The sequence below is a fragment of the Typopeltis vanoorti genome, chromosome 18 (assembly GCF_054136105.1).
Source record: "Typopeltis vanoorti isolate ZY-2024b chromosome 18, IOZ_Tvanoo_1.0, whole genome shotgun sequence".
Classification (NCBI taxonomy): Eukaryota; Metazoa; Arthropoda; class Arachnida; order Uropygi; family Thelyphonidae; genus Typopeltis; species Typopeltis vanoorti.
In genome coordinates, this window is record NC_143566.1 from 71,837,744 (window position 1) to 71,855,732 (window position 17,989).

Here is a 17,989-nt window from a genome sequence, read left to right on the forward strand (position 1 = left end):
TTCATTCCACAGACCTGCTATCATCTTGGTCACTCGTCTCTGGATACTCTCCACTTCCTCCCCATCAGGAAGAAACCCTGATGCCCATAACTGGACACAGTAGTCCAGATGGGGTCTTATCAAGGCTCGATACAGATGAACAACAACTTGTTTGTCTCTGCATGTTAAAATGTATTTATCAGAAGCCAAGTGATTTGATGAGCTAATTTAGTCACTTTTGCAATGTGCCCCCTAAACCTCAATTCCCTATCCACCAACACTCCCAAATCTCTGGCCTCATCAATCTCCTGGAGTACGGTTCCACCAATGCGATATACTACTGCTATTCTTTTCACCCCAAAGTGCATAACCTTACACTTTGCCACATTAAATTGACATCCATTTTTCCTAGCCCAGTCCTCCAAACTATCGAAATCATCCTGTAAAATTTTGACATCCTGTGCACTCACAATTGCTCTACCCAACTTTGCATCATCAGTAAACAAGTGAACACTTCCTCTCAATTCCTTTCCTATATCATTGATGAACAAATTGAAAAGCAGTGGTCCAAGAACAGAGCCCTGCAGCACACCACTAGTCACAAGCCGTCTTTTAGACTCCGCTCCTGAATAAACCACTCTCTGGTATCTCTCCTTCAACCACCCTCCTATCCATCTCACTAACCGTATATCTATCCCCATCTGCTCCGGAAATAGACAACAGAATCAACAAAGCTGGTATGGTAGGCAGTCAATTGAATAAATTCATATGGAATAAGAGAGAAATTAGTCGGAACACTAAATTAGCTGTATACAAGACAGTGTTCAAACCATTTTTAACATGTGGATCTGAGACCTGGTTCAGAAGTAAAACACTTGACCAAAGACTAGAGACTGCAGATATGAGAGTTCTAAGAAAGATTAGAGGCATGAACAGATGGCATCAATGGCAATATCATATTAAAAAGAGGATATTAGGAAAGAACTTGGCATTGTTAGCATCCAGGAATGCGCTAGCAGAGCTAATCTCAGGTGGTATGGTCACTTAAACAGAATGGGCGAGGAAAGATTAGCAAAACAAGTGTTCTCTGCCAGGTTGGCAGGAAAACGACCCAGAGGAAGACCAAGATATAGGTGGATTGATATGATACAAAGTGCCTTAGACGATAGAAATGTAAGATCTGATAATTCTGCAGTCTTGACAGGTAATAGGCTGATTTGGAGGAAAATTGTAGATAGGAAGTTAGTAATGATGTAATTTTTTCATGCAGTACTATCATGTCCTGTACATTCCTTGAGAGTACATGTCAGGAATTTGATGATGATGATGATGAGAAATTATATACTTGGATAAAGTATGCAAACAAAGTTTGTCCTGGTCCTGAAGTATTTTCACGATTGGGACAACTTATGGTAAAGGTGGTATGACTTCACATCACTTGCCTTAGTATCCCATAATACAAAGCACATCTCCTTTCAGACATGTATAAAGCCATGCATTATGGGAAGGGTGACTACCCATTTCAGTTTCGACCTTTATTGGGGTGTCATCAGTGGAAGCCAGACCCAATGGTGATACCAAGGTTCAAGTAATGCAGCAGTCATATTTTCATATACGAGTTGCCAAAAGGTATCACACCTTGTTACACGAGTTGTCCCAGTCCTGAAAATATTTCAGGTAGTGATGGTCTGGGTACTGACCCTTCCCATAATACATAGCATTATACATGTTCGCAAGAGATGTGCTTTGCATTATGGAATACTAAGCCAAGTGATGTGAAGTCATACCATATTTATCACTATTTGTCCAGTCCTGAAAAATACTTCAGGTGCAAATTTTGTTTGTATAAACTTGGATAAAGGATTAAACCAAGTATATAATTTCTTGGTATCTTTAATTTACAGTATAACCGAGTGGAAAAACTTTCAACAACTAACTATCTCTAATCCACAGTGTTTTAATAATAAGGTGTGACACCTTTTGGCAACACATATATGAAAATTTGACTTTCTCATTACTTTAACCTTGGTATCACCTCTAGGTCTAGCTCCCACTGATGAGACTTCAATAAACGTCGAAACTGGTCTGGGTAGTAACCCTTCCCATAATGCACAGCATTATACATGTCCGCAAGGAGATGTGCTTTGCATTATGGAATACTAAGGCAAGTGAAGTCATACCACCTTTATCACGAGTTGCCCCAGTCCTGAAAATACTTCAGGCACAAACTTTGTTTGCATACACTTGGATTAAGGATTAAACCAAGTATATAATTTCTTGGTATCTTTAATTTATGTTATTAATGGTTTTGATATTCTATCCATCTTTTAGTAATATATCATTAAGATATGTTATTTTTTATTTTTATTTATTTATTTATTTTTGTCTTGTCACTATTGGGTATTGTGAAGGGCCTGTCTTTCAGCGTTTCGATGATTCCTCATTTTTGGACATGGTGGTGGTGTGATGTGGCATGTAGATATCTTTCAACATTGAGTTTTTTTTTTTTTTGCTAGACTTGGGATGAAAGATTGCCATGATTTTCTACTGTGATGACAACATCTAGGAAAGGAAGCGATTTGTCTTTTTTACTTCTAACGAGAACTGGGTTTTTTGGTTTAAGCTGTTAAGGAATTCTTAAAATTGTTCTGGATTTTTTCCAAGCCTGACCAAATAATGAAAATATCATTGATATATCAAAGCCAAAGTCTGGGTTTCATGTGGGTTTGCCAAATGCAGTGAAAATGATGTGCCTGTGTCTGTTTGTTCATAATTGAGGTCTTGAAACCTGAAGAAAGTGTTTTCTAGGCAATTTTTGAAGGGTTTGATTGTGTTTGGTGGAAAAATATTTTCCAAGTATGGTGTCTTCTCTTGGAATGTTAGTACAGCCTTGAGATGTCCAAACTCACTATAATGTCTGTAAAATTCAGTTCAGTATCTTTTATTTTGTTTATGAAGTCTTTGGAGTTACACACACACACACACACAATGTTTTTTCCACATGTGGAGACAGAAGAGTAGATACCTATTTACATAGGTATGGGGGTGAATGTCTAGCATCCACAATACTTTTAAGTGGTACACTGTCCGTGTGAATTTTAGGAACGCTATAGATATACATGGGATGACCAGATGGTTTGAACTGACTTGTTTTTTGATATCCTTATGCCAGTTGCAAAGATCTTTTATTCGATAATTGATTTTGTTGTGTATACTCCATTTGGGGTTACTTTCTCACTGCCTTATAAGTATTGACATCACTTAAGTAATTCTCATGTCGTTTGTGTGCATGTTCAAACCCAGAACTACAGTGGCATTTCTTTTATCTGCTTTCAGTATTAAAATGTTGTCATTTTTTTAGAGATCTCTCAGTGCTGTAAATTTAGCATTAGAGATGTTTATAGAAGGAGATTTAGAATTAATTAAAATGTCATTATACATATGATATCTGGCAGAATCTCTTGCAGTTTTATATAAGCACTAGGGGTGCTCTACGCCTATGGTGCCCCCCCCCCCCCGAGTTCCACACTGGTAGGCGGTTCTCCTTCTTGAATTCTGATGACTCAAAAGGGGTTCAGTCCCCCACCCAAGTTCCGGACTGGTCGGCCGGTTCTCCTTGAATTCTGACTCGAAAAGGGGGGGGGGTTGTCTCCCCCCCCACACACACACTGGAGCTTACTCCCCCCGAGTTCCAGACTGGTAGGCCGGTTCTCCTTGAACAGCATAAGCTCTGGGGGGGGGGGCAGAATCCCCTTTTGATGACTCGAAAGCCCTCCCCCCGAGTTCCACACTGGTAGGCCGGTTCTCCTTCTTGAATTCTGATGACTCAAAAGGGGGTTTAGTCCCCCACCCGAGTTCCGGACTGGTCGGCCGGTTCTCCTTGAATTCTGACTCGAAAGGGGGGGGTTTGTCCCCCCACACACACACTCCGGAGCTTACTCCCCCTGAGTTCGAGACTGGTAGGCCTGTTCTCCTTGAATTCCAATGACTCGAAAGGGGGTTCAGTCCCCACCCGAGTTCCGGACTGGTCGGCCGGTTCTCCTTGAATTCTGACTCGAAAAAGGGGGGTCCCCCCCCCCCCCCCACACACACACCGGAGCTTACTCCTCCCAAGTTCCAGACTGGTAGGCTTGTTCTCCTTGAACAGCATAAGCTCTGGGGGGGGGGGGGAGAGAATCCCCTTTTGATGACTCGAAAGCCCTCTCCCCGAGTTCCACACTGGTAGGCCGGTTCTCCTTCTTGAATTTTGATGACTCAAAAGGAGGTTCAGTCCCCCACCCGAGTTCTGGACTGGTCGGCCGGTTCTCCTTGAATTCTGACTCGAAAGGGGGGGTTTGTCCCCCCCCACACACACCGGAGCTTACTCCCCCCGAGTTCCAGACTGGTAGGCTTGTTCTCCTTGAACAGCATAAGCTCTGGGGGGGGGGGGGGGCAGAATCCCCTTTTGATGACTCGAAAGCCCCCTCCCCGAGTTCCAGACTGGTAGGCCTGTTCTCCTTGAATTCTGATGACTCAAATTTTGAAGACTCCTCTCTCAGGGTAGCCGAGTTTCAAAACGTTTCAAATAACGACAAAAAACGTTACAAAAAAAGGCTTATCATCTTTTTAGGAATGTGCTTTGGCGATATTGCATAATTAAACCCTTTAGCTAACATATTCCGCTCAGCTTGAGAGAATGTGAAATAAGTTGATTACTACTTAATCTACTAATAACATTGTTTGTTGGTTCATTTTTCCTCTCATGAGTTTGGTGAACTTTTTCTCTAATGTGAGCATATGTTTTTGTACAATGTATTCTGTAAATTAAAGATGCCAAGAAATTATGTTCTTAGTTTTCTACCTTTATTAAGTCGAAGCAAACAAAGGTTGCACGTGTAGTAACTTCATGACAGGGCTACTTGTATATAGAGGCCAGTGACTTCACATCAATTGTGTTAGTATCCATAATGCATTGCACATATCCTTATGGACATGTATAATGCTATGCATTATGATAGTGGTTCCCAAACTGTGCACTGCAGCACCCTTGGGTGCTGCGAAATATTCCAATATTTTTACTGAAATGACACTTAACCCACGTGGTTTTAGAATCTGACCATCGATGTGTTGATGTATTGTGCAAAAATCAATGTGGAACAGGAAATGAGGGTGGCTGTGTCCAGTTTGATTCGAAGATTTGAGATGTGCAGTGAACAACAGGCTCACCTGTCCCACTAATTACGATTTATTTATTCAATGATTTGATTGTTCAAAATATGTACTTATTTAATACTTTTTACCTAAATTGTTTGTGAATTTGAAATACATATTTTATTTATTTTTTTAACTTAACCAACCTAACCACCTCAACTGTACACTGTAACTGTTAGGTAGGCCTATGTTCTGACTTTGGGTGCTATGGAAAAATTCTGATACGCTAAGGGTGCCGTGAACCGAAAAAGTTTGGGAAATACTGCATTATGGAAGGGCCACTACCCAGACTAGTTTTGACCTTTGTTGAGATCTCATCAGTGGGAGCCAGACCCAGAGGTGATGCCAAGGTTAAAGTAATGCAGAAGTCATATTTCTATATACAAGTAGTATATGGTGTCACAAAAGGTGATGCCATATACTCAAATATCAAAAGGTGTCACACCTCATTACTAAAATACTCTGGATTAGAGATAGATGTTGAAAGTATTTTCACTTTGTTATACTATAAATTAAAGATGCAAAGAAATTATACTCTTGGTTTCATCCTTTATCCAAGTGTAAGCTGACAAAGTTTGCATATGAAGTAACTTCATGACATTGGTATCACCTATTGGTCTGTCTCTGCTAATGAGACCTTAATAAATGTTGAAACCACTCTGGGTAGTGGCACTTCCCATAATGCATAGCAGCATACATGTCCATAAGGATGTGCATTGCATTATGGGATTCTAAGGCAATTGATGTGAATCGATTAGTCTCTATACACATGTAGTCCTGTCATGAAGTTACTTCACATGCAAACTTTGTTTGCTTACACTTGAATAAAGGATGAAACCAAAAATATAATTTCTCGGCAACTTTAATTTATATTATAACCAAATGAAAAAACTTTCGGCAACATAATGTGAGTGAAGATTTTGTTTATGTGAGAGGATATTTTGTAAATGTTTTAGGGGATAAATATCATTTGCTGAAATCACTGTCCTGCTTAATGAAGACCTGAAGTACTTGAAAAAGTTCCATGTTTAGTCTCTAGAGAAGAGTATCCACATCAGATAACATTAGTTATTTGATTTTTTAGTAATAGCAGTACTTTTTTAGTTCTCACTAGTTTTCTCATACTTGTTTAGAGGTTTTGGTTATCAGCATGTCATCAGTAATGTATGTTGTAATTATATTTGTTTTCTTTTGCATGTTTTAGGTGAAAGGAAATTACGCCAAGCTGCAAATGCTAATAGTATAGAAGCAGGTAAAATTTAAAGAACCCTCTTTGATTAAACGATTCTATAAAAATCTTTATTTTATAAAATATTTTGATGATTCTGTGTCATCATGTATTAGCCAAACAATTTATTCATAAAAATATAAGATAAAAATGTTTTTTATTCATTTTATAGGTAATAAAAATTGAGTGGTATAATTTTATTTATATGTTATTTAAAAAAAAAACGTTAAAATTGCATGGGTTTGCTTCTTAACTAGAATAAAATAATCTTTACATTAAATAAAAATAGCATCTTATAGTTCAAACATTACACAAAGTGTCTTCTCTTTATTATTATTATTATTATCATCTGAGAGAGCCTGTGTAGCTCAGTGGATGTGGCGTTTGCATACCATGGCGCTTGGCCGCACGAAGGAAGACTTGGTTTCGAGTCTAGTCGGTGACTAGAGGAAATTTTTCTAAGCCTTTTTTCGACCGGTTCCCGAGTTAGTCGATCTCTGGCACGGGCAAGCGGGTTTTTCCTCCCGGAAACTCGGGTTTTTCGTCCCATAAACTCAAGAAAATCGACTGTAGAACCCACATTATTTCAGACATTAAAAATATATTGTGTTAGGGACCACGAGATGGCGGCACATTTGAGCCGTCTCTCTTCACTGTGTACTGCTTAATTAGTGATAGCCTTGGGCCATCTATCTCTGATTGGTACCAGTGGAGATTGAACTGCCCACTCAGTCTCCAAAGGTAGGCCTTGCCTACTCCCATATACGAGAATAAAAAGGCGTTAGCTGTTTTTTTTTTTTATATTTATTTTATTTATTTATTTTTTTTTTTATATGGACCTCCAGGTCTCAGATAACATCCAGGTTATCCTTGTTTATTAATTCTGCCCCCCCCTTCCCATCAAAATAACCAGAGAATATACTACAAAGGAACAAGATATCATTGTTCCTATCTTGTTCTCATCTTTTGTTCTAATGTCTGCTTTTGAATAAAAGCAAATAAATTAGATAGGTGTTGTGTTCTGTATTTCATCAGATGAGAAAGTGGAATTAAACTTGGCTATTTTGTTACTTAACTATTATTAAATCTAAATAAGTGCCCTAAACACTGATCTTCACAGTATCCATGATTGGAGTGAAAGCAACCTATTCAACTTCAGTGCTTCCAAAACGCACTTTTGTTTGTTTTCGCATAAAAAAAGAACTCAGATCTCTGCTTACTTTTGATAATGCTGAGCTCAGCAATCAAAACCAAATCTCTCTTCTCAGACTGACTCTAACTCCAATTGTTTCCTAGCACAATCATACGAGGGTGGTCTGAAAAGTTCTCAGCCTCAACCATAGATGGCAACACTATTGGCAAGATTTTTTTTTTCAAGTTGGTACATCTGTCATAAGCATCCATGTGAAATTGCAAGTCATTCTATCAAGTAGTTTGTTTTATACAGCTGTCTGAAGCTGTATAAAAGCAGTATAAATTGAGTAACGTGTGGTTATAAAATTCTTTGTAAAAGAAGGTTTAATGGCAAAAGAAATACATTTGAAGTTCATAAAAGTTTATGGACACTCTTCTCCTTCATTTTCGACAATTAAGAAATGGCTGCCGAGTTTAAACGTGGCTGTAACAGCCTTGAAGATGATCCATGTGAAGGATGTCCAAAAAAGTGTAACAACACCAGAAATCATTGATCAAGTGCATGATATGGTATTGGATGACTGGTGAATCAAAGTGAGTGAAATTGCTGAGACTATAGGCATTTCAAAAGAATATGTAGGATATATTTGCATGAAGAATTGCATATGAAAAAGCTTTGCGCGAGATGGGTGCCTTGCTTGCTCACAGCAGATCAAAAACATACTCACATGAAAATCTCTGAACAGTGCTTGTGGCATTTTAACAAGAATAAAACTGATTTTGTGCATCAATTTATTACTATGGATGAGACATGAGACTTGGATTCACCTCTGCACTATGAATTGTTGGAACATCCACCCTATTCCCCAGATTTGGCTCCCTCTGACTTCATCTCTTCCCATAACTAAAACTCTTCCTTGCTGCTCAGCATTTTTCTTCGAATCAAGAGGTGATTGCAACTGTAGAGGAGTATTTTGCAGATCTTACTGAGAACCACTACAACGATGGGATAATGGCTTTGGAGCATCGCTGGAATAAATGTATTAGTCTTAAGATCGTGTTGAAAAAAAAAAAAATTTGAAATGATAAATCTGTTTTTTCAATGTTAGGCCGAGAACTTTTCAGACCACTCTCGTATCACTTCTGACATCAAGCGCTTCCAAAAAAAAATCGTCCTTTTCTGTTCAAGATGGTACTTCTATGCCAAACAGTTACTTACTCTGTATAAATCTCAAATCCTACCAATATTTGAATATTGTTCTCATGTATGGGGTGGTTCATCTAAGACCTCCCTGAAAATGCTTGATGCTGTTCAGAAAAAAAAAAAGGCAATCAGTTTGGTAAATGACACTTCTCTTCAGCCACTATCCCATAGAAAATCAATTTCTGTATTGTGTCTCTTCTAAATATATTTCCAAGGTCATTGTTCAGCAGAACTAGCCTCCATTATGTCTCATATTTCTTCTAGATTTACAGGAACTCTAGATTTACGTAGCTGCTCATCATCCTTTTAAAGTCGAACTACATATTCACCAAACCTGCTACTCCCTGTCATTTTCGTTCCTTCCATCTCAATTCTGTGGAGCCGTCTCCCTCATGAAGCATTTCCAAATCACTACAGTCTTCAATAATTCAAGAAAAATTATTGATGATTCCTGTTAGCTTTAGCCTTGGATGAGATCAAAAATTTGAAATTTTGATTTCAAATTTTTGATCTCATCCAAGGTACTTGTAGCAGTTAATTTGTTCTAAAATTTTATTTTCAATCATGATTTTACTTCTGACTGGAAATGGTCCTTTAAAAGCCATGATTTTTGTTCTGTTTATATTCATTCCAAATTTTTCTGCACTTATGTTTAAGGCATATATTAATTTTTGGAGAGTCATCTTCATTTCTTGCTTTGATTATTTGGCCATCTGCAAACAAAAGGGTATTAAGTATAGTTCCGCAATACAGTTTAAATGCTTGTTTTATATTTTCCTTCCATTTCTTTACTAATTCATCTGTATAGATGTTAGATAACAGTGGTGACATTGTCATCCTTAACCAACCTCTCTGTTTATTGATTTCCATTCTGTAATTTGTTCTTCACAAAGTTTATCTTCTACATATGATTTAAATTTTGAAGTTAATATTTGTGCTTATAACTTGCATGTGGGATAAATATATATAAATAATATATATTAACTCGTTAGCTTCTTGAAGATTACATTTATGATGTTAGTTATCTATTTTCATTTCAAAAATATAAAAAAAACCAGCTTGTTTTTGCTAAGAAATGAAAAGAGGAAGGGGAATTTCCTTTCTTTTCTTCTTATTTATAATAATCAATAATTTATATGTTTTTTTACAATAATCCTATCCACAGAAAATAGTATATTTCATGAGTGGGCTATAGTGCTTTCGGCAGACTTAATATTTACATTCATTTACTGCCTAATACATAGGTATTACTTTCCTAGAAATTGCCACATATACTTAAAAAAAAGCAAGCAGTAATAAAAATTTAAAAATATGATTATACAAAGATTAATTGAGGCCACACTGGAACTCTGAAATCTTATAGGCATCTTGGCTAGAGTGCAAGACCTACATAAAGTGGAAACTAATGTGAAGGTTGCAGGTTCTTTGTTATAGGAAAAAAAAAAAACTTTTTGTTGACTTAGTTCTGATATTGACTTTATGCTCCTGAAGTGTAGCTTTCCTTGTATCATTTGAAAGCAGTTTAAACTTCATTGGAGAGAGAAAGAATTATTATTATTTTATTACTCATTTGGATAAATTATGGAGACTATAACTGTGTTAAGAATAATTACTTGAATTTTCTGACATTTCGACCTTTATATTAAGGTCATCATCTGGAGTATATACGTATATATACAGAGACAAGCTTACATTACATTTTAAACAGCATGCTAAAGTGACAATGTTTGATCAACTGTTACTCTATAGCCCTGACCTCTAATGGAAAAAAAAAATAACCTACATCAAAGCTATATCCTATTTATTAACATGGTTAGAGAACCAATTCATATTATAATACTTTAAATGCAGCAAAAGTGGTGGCCTAATCAATAATTATTAAGTTATTGATTAGGCAACTTAATATATATATTGTTATGTATATTAAGGCTAAGTCCTGGATTAGTAGATTACTACAGTCCTAATTATAATTTATAATGAATTCTTAGAACAAAATATTACGTGGGTAAAATATGTGCCGTCCATATTCTTTGGATTTTTAGACCATCATTGTTGTTATGATTAGGGTGGTTGGTTAGAATTTCTCAGGTTTCTTTAAATTTTTGCTCATACCATGTTTTTGTGTGTGATGTAATGAAGAGGTGCCTTTCCAATCAGTTCTGTGTAGAGTATTCAGGGCATGATCAGAAAGGCCAGATTTACTATAATTATTAAATTTAATGTTTTGTTTTGTTTTTTTTTTGATAGGAATTGTGCATCCAGTTTCATCTATAACACATAACAGGTGCACTAAATACAATATACTCCAGGGTGGGTCAGGGGAAGAAATGAATCCTTGGAGGAGTTGGATAAGTTCTTTAATTTTGCAGGAGGTTTAAAGGTGGCATTAGGATTGTATTCTTCAATATTCTGTTTATCTGATATCCCTTTAGTGAATGGAATGGCTACAGTTTATTTTTATTATTAGGTCGTGCAGTCCTGTGAAGAATTTTGTTCATATTATTTTTGCTGAGAACTTTTAATTTGTGTTTAATCCTTTAACTTCTTCGGTTGAGTTAACTTGAGCATGGAAAAAATGGCGATCTTGCTACTATTGAGTTAACTTGATTTGAACTTTCAATGTGTAATACTCATTTAATTTAGTTTGTGAAAGCATTTGAATATAAAAATGGTACCAATGCATATAGGACTGTTAGGAAAAACAGGAAAGGGTTGCCGAAACTGAACAAAAAATTAGACAAAGGACAGGTAAAATCCAGACACACAGATAATATGATAGTGGTAAAATGGATTGATAAACGAGAAGTTTGTATGTTGACCCACACTCCACACAGACTCTATGAAACAATCAGGGAAAGTTGACAGGACAACAAACACACCAATAATGAAACCTGAATGTGTCATGGATTATAATAGGAATATTGGGGCTGTGGATAGGACAGACATGATGGTCAGTTCTCTTGAATGTGTGCGAAAGGCCTTCAAATGGTATAGAAAATTCTTTTTCCATCTCTTGGATCTCACTGTTCTCAATTCACATATTTTGTATAATGTACATACTGCTGAAAATATCACAGGTGCTAATTTTCAGTTGACTCTTATCAGAGAAAGTTTTCAAAAGTTCCACATGCCAAGACCAGCCACTACATCTGGACGACCATCACAGGGTGACGAACCTCCTCAGACTGAGGGAAAAACATTTCCTAATACCTGTGCCACCCACACCCAAGAAAGCAAATCCCACTAGGCATTGTCATGTGTGTTCAAATACCATATTGGGGCAAAGAAAAAGAAAAGAGAGCCGGTATATGTGTGCTAAATGTGGAATAGCCGTATGTGTACACCCCTGCTTTCAAAATTACCACACACTACTAAAGTATTGAAGTATTTTTGGGGAAGTGTTTCTCACTTGAAGTCGTGTGTGACATTATTTGATATGGAATAAAAAAAATAAATTTCAAGATAAATTTTGGACATCCCTAACTTGAAAATAAAATTCCTATATAACAGTTTTGTTCAGTGACTTCAATTTATACAAGAAAACAGTGCAAAAATGTGTAATACGTTATAGTAACTATTCACATTATTATAAAATATTTTATAATTGTGAAAATAACTCAGTAAGGAGGGTCATACTGGTTATTTAGTATCTCAGCAGTTTAAAGGTTAAGTGCTTGCTCATTGGTGCAAATCTTTAAACCCCTGTTTTTTAGTTGTTAATGACACCTAGTTGTTGTGATAAAAGTTTGTGTATATATTGGCCAGTATATATAGGCTTGTGGTAAACAGTGAAGGAAGGACTGCCTAAAAGAAGACATGTGACAAGTCTATCTAGAAATGGATGTATGTTCTGATTTTCAACTGTGAATTGTATGTGTTTGTGTTGTTTGTTCAGGTGACTGAGGAAGGTGTTTAAAGTCTGGAAGCCATGGGGCCAGATAATGAAAACATCATCAATGTACCTAAGCCAGACTTTTGGTTTTAAAGTCAAGGAATCTAGAGCACGTTGCTCAAAAGCTTCCCTATAAAAATCAGCAATTGGGAGTATAACAGCTATCCCATGGCTGTGCCTTCTTTTTGTAGATAAAAAAGTATTTTGCTAAACAAAATAACCAGAATGTATTACATGGGCAAAGAGCAGCATGATATCAGGCAGGAATTTGTCCTGTGAAAGAAGAAAATGAAAGAATTATTATTGTAGCAGTTCATTCGACTGATAACATATTTATCGCACTGAATCTTGAAATCCTTAACACCCCCTGCATTATCAACATATTCTGGTAATGCATTTCAATCACTCAATTTTCCATGTAAAAACATTCCTCTTCACCACTCACTTGCATTACTTCCAGGGATAGCCTCTGATTCTTCTCCTCTCGTCTTCTACTCTTTATTATAATCCTCTCTGGGTTAATCTGATAAAATCCCCTTCACTAACATAAATGTCTCTATCATATTACCTCTTTTCTGCAATCCACATTTCTTCAGCCTCTCTCTCCATAACAGCATTCCAGAGTCCTGATATTGTCTTACTCTTCTCTAGATCCTCTCCAATGGTTCCACATCACATTAAAAACCAGGTGACCAGATCTGAGCACAAATAAGTGTGGTCTGGCCGCTGCTTCATACAGTGCCACAACCACCTTCTTATCATAGCAGCACTACGATGTTCATTCTTTGCAGTACTTGCAATATATATCCTCTAAACTTCAATCTGCTGTCAGCCATCACTCTCAAATCTCATCCACTTCCTGCAGTACAGTGCGTCAGTATCTATTTCCTTATATATATATATATATAAAATATAAGGAAAAAGCTTTATATTTCTACACTTCAAAGTGCAACACTTTGCACTTATTAATAAAAAAAACATATACAAAAAAGACATGATCTTTGATGGGTTTTGTGTCCTTATGCCTTAATTCTATTTCCTTCCTGTGGAGTCAGAAAATTAGTGAAAAATAAATTTTTCCTGATGCAAATTTAACAGCTCATCCACATATACTTCCTATACTAGATAGATTATGGCTTTCTTTTTCTGTTACATCATCCCATCTCTGATGTCTGCTTTAATAGATTTTGGAGACATAGTGGCCAGTTCAATCTCCACTGGTACCCAATCAGAGATAGCTAGTCCAAGGCTATCACTAATTAAGTGGCATGCAGTGAAGAGATGGCTCAACAAGTGCCACCATCTCATGATCCCTAACACAATATATTTAATGTCTGAAATAGCGTGGGTTCTACGGTCGATTTTCTCGAGTTTACGGAATGAAACACCCGAGTTTCCTAGGAAAAAGCCTGCTTGCCTGTGCCAAAGATTGACTAACTCGGGAACCAGTTGAAAAAAGGCTTAGGAAAATTTCCTCTGGTCGCCAACTAGATTTGAAACCAAGTCTTCCTTCATGTGGTCAAGCCTTGTGGTGTGCAAACGCCACAACCACTGAACTACACAGGCTCTTTTTTTTTTCTCTTTTTTTTTCCCACACATGCAAGGCCACAAGACCTATTGCACTTCAAGAGGAATAGAAGAAAGGAGGAATCTGTTCACATTTTGCTTGAACAGCTGAGAGTTGTGATCTTTTGGGGAAGGCAGAATGAGGAAGACTGTTCCGAAAGACAAAAGCTGCTTCCTCTTTCATTCCATTTGTTTCTTTCCTTTGAAACATTCTTTCTCTCCCATTCCATCTGCTTCTGTTCTTAGGAAGACTGTTCCAAAGGACAGAAGAAGGTGGAATGAAAGAGGAAGCAGTGAAGTTGGTTTGGTGAATTTCAAGATGGACTGTAAAAAAGTGTTGGTTAGCAGTGGCTGTTGTTTTAATGATTTTTGAGGAGAGTGGAAGAATAATAGTGGCCAGTTCAGCATAGCACTGTCCATGAAAGTATTTGTAGAAGAGGCACAAGGCAGAAACTGAATATCTGTGTGTGAGAGAGAGAGGGATTGAAGTTAATATGTGAGAGGGGGATCATTAATCAGTCAGATTACCCTCTTCTGCATAGAATCGAGCAATCTTAGAGAAGACCACCTCAAATATGGGAGCAATATTCCATGGCTGGGTGGATTTGGGCTTTATATAGAGTTAGCAACTGTGAAGGTGTGAAGTAGTGTCTTGTGCAGAAAAGTACACCAAGTTTTTTTGGCAGCTCCAGGAGCTATAGTCGAAATGTGGTGGTGCAAGGAAAGATCAGATCAGTCCAAGAGGAGAAATCTGATTGTGTTTGGATATCTCAGTATTGCTGAAGGTAAGGGGAGAAGGGATGCAAGCTCTTTCTTGTGAGCAATCAAACAGAACTGCACTTGGTGGCATTGAAATTTACAAGGTTCTCCTTGTCCCCCACTGGGGTATAGCTAGAAGATCTGAGTTCAGGTCACTGGTCATGGTAGATCTTGAGGATTCTTATACTTGAGCACTACAAGGTTTGTCGAATGAAAAGGAGGAATAGTCTATTGTTATCGGCAAAGCTATGGATTGTGATCTCACAAAGCTGTGAGAGCAGATCATTTACATGCAAGAGGAAGAGAGTGGGTGAAAGAACAGAACCCTAGGGTACTCCTGCATTGATCGGGAAAGCTGAGGAGAGGAAACTGTCCGCTATGACACATAGTGAGCAACCAGTAAGAAAGTTAGCAATTCATGCAGAGTGAGGAAGGCAGACCATAGGATGGCAGTTTGTTAAGTAGGCTCCTGGTCACTGATTAGTTGGTGTATCGCTAGGTGGTTCAAGAGTTGGTTGTTGATGACCTTCTCCATAATTTTAGAGAGAACAGAAGTGAGAGCAATTGGACAATGCTTCGTTGGTTGACTTTTAACACCTTTCTTTGGAATGGCTGGATATGGACGTGTTTCTATGTTGTAGGGTATGTGCTAGTTGAACAGAATAGGTGTTAGTTTTGGGACACAGATTTTTAACACAATAGGTGGGATACTATCTGGACCAGATGCCTTTTTTGTGTTCATGTTATTAAGGATTCTTCAAATTTCTTTTTGTCAGATGACATGGCCGGAGCCATTTTTTGTGGAGTGGAGTGGAGGGGACTTTGCCCAGAGCATCAATGCAGGAATTGGAAGAGAAGAGTAAGTTGGCCTTGTCTTTAGGTGAGGTAACTACAGTACCATCCAGATGTGAGAGTGGTGGTACTGTAGTTACAGTACAGTTGCACCCAATGGTCTTGGCAAGTTATCAGAAGGAGCAACTATCATTTAGGCAGGAGGCAGGTTTGCAGCATTTGGCCATTTCAAAGTCTGACTTGGAATTGATCATTCTTTTACTACTGTTGCTAACTGCAGAGTGGGCAGCTGGAGTTTTGGTCTTGAGCCATTTGTGGTAAGCAGAGGTGTTTTCTTTTACAGCATTGGTACACTTTTTTTTTTGAGAACCAAGTCTTTGATGGTGGCTGAGTATTTGGAGTGGAATAAGGAATGAAAGCCTTCATTCCTGTGAGGATGATTTCTGTTATTTTGGTCAGAATAGGTGTTAGGATGAGTAGAACTGAAGCAGTTGTTAGACCATGGGAAGGAGGAATAGAAGTCATGGAGGGCCTCCCAGTTGGCAGCACTCTTGTAGTGCCAAAGGACAGGATCTGAACTGGTGGGTGAAGGTTGTTCTGTGACAAAATTCAAAAATGCATAAATGTATTTTTGAATTTTTAGCAGACTGTAGATGTTTTAGAATTAAAAAAAAAAACATGTATAGCAATTATAATTTAATTGCTATCCATGCTATTTTGCTATAATTGGGGGGAAAAAGTCATCATAATCATGTCATACTTTCATGTTATCCTTAATTTTTGACATTCTAAAATTAAAGAACATATTTGCACCTACTAATAATTAACATGAGAGAAGTAGGTATCTTAATTTTTTAGTAAAATTTACTTGCATAGATTAAGGGAGGCACCAAGAGTGATGTTTTATCATTAGTAATTAATATTATTTGTCTTGTCTCTGATTTAATAAATTTCATGGATTCTTGACATATTAATTTAAAAAAATCATTAGAGGAATGTCCATCTGTCTGTTCTGTTTATTTGTTGTGTATAAGAGGGTTGTTTGAAAATTATATATTGGGTTTTATCCTTTATCCAAGTGTTAGCAAACAAAGTTTGCTCTTGAAGTACTTTCAGGACTGGGGCAACTCGTGGTAAAGGTGGTATAAGTTCTCACCATTTGCCTTAGTATCACGAGTTGCCACAGTCCTGAAAGTACTTTAGGTGCAAACTTTGTTTGCTAACACTTGGATAAAGGATAAAACTCAATATATAATTAGTAGCATAGCTGGTGAAAAAACTTCCATAAACTTATCTCTAATCCAGAAAATTTTAATAATAGGGTGTGACACCCTTTGGCAACTCATATAGGTAAATATGAATTCTCCACTACTTCCACCTTATTATCACCACCTCTGGGTCTGGCTCCCACTGATGAGACCCCCTAAGGGTCAAAACCGGTTGGAAGCTTGGATGATGGATAGCAATGCTATAGCCAATGCAGTTCTAACTGAGGCTTGGCTGTTGCTGTTACCCAGGTAGAGGGGTAATGGATGACAATGCTGTAGCCCATGAAGTTAACTGAGGCATGGCTGTTGCAGTTACCTCTCAAATGAAATATGGGTGGAGTGAGCCTGCCACTGGGTAGAACCAAATGCCGAGTTCTTCTCGGTGACAGGGTGAGTCTGTTAGTGGGGGGGGGGGAAACAACGCTGAGTTTTTGATCCTTTGGGTCACTCATTGTTGTGTGATCTGGGGATGTCACGAGTTTTTGGACAGGTAACCCCACACTTAATACGGAAATCGGTCCAGGTAGTGGCCCTTCCCTTAATGCATATTATTATACATGTCCACAAGGAGATGTGCTTTGCATTATGGGAGATACTAAGGCAAGTGATGAGAACTTATAACACCTTTACCACGAGTTGCCCCAGTCCTGAAAGTACTTCAGGTGCAAACTTAACATTTGGATAAAGGATAAAACCCAATATATAATTAGTATCATAGCCAAGTGAAATAACTTCCATAAAAGTTGTTTGAAAAGTTTGGAAAAAAAAAAAAAGTTAAACACATTTTTTTTTTGGAAAAAATCACCTTTATTTCTCAACATAGTCTCCATCGAGGTCTACACATTTGATCCAGCGAGTTTCTAATATTTTCATCCCATCTAAAAAGTAGAATTTGTCAAATTGTGCAAAATAGTCATTGACAGCCTAAATGACATCCTCGTTCAAAGAAAATTTTTTCTCACCGGGAAAAGTTTGGG

The 17,989-nt window shown here is 37.5% G+C and overlaps 1 protein-coding gene across 1 annotated transcript in view; it reads left to right on the forward strand.

Moving 5' to 3' along the window:
- LOC150096792 (ankyrin repeat domain-containing protein 54-like) overlaps window positions 1–17,989 on the forward strand; it is a 129,551-nt gene that overhangs the window by 23,140 nt on the left and 88,422 nt on the right. Inside the window, exon 3 of the mRNA XM_090407972.1 lies at window positions 6,374–6,421. Coding sequence (XP_090264098.1) covers window positions 6,374–6,421 — 48 coding nt within the window. The remainder of the gene's footprint in view (window positions 1–6,373; window positions 6,422–17,989) is intronic.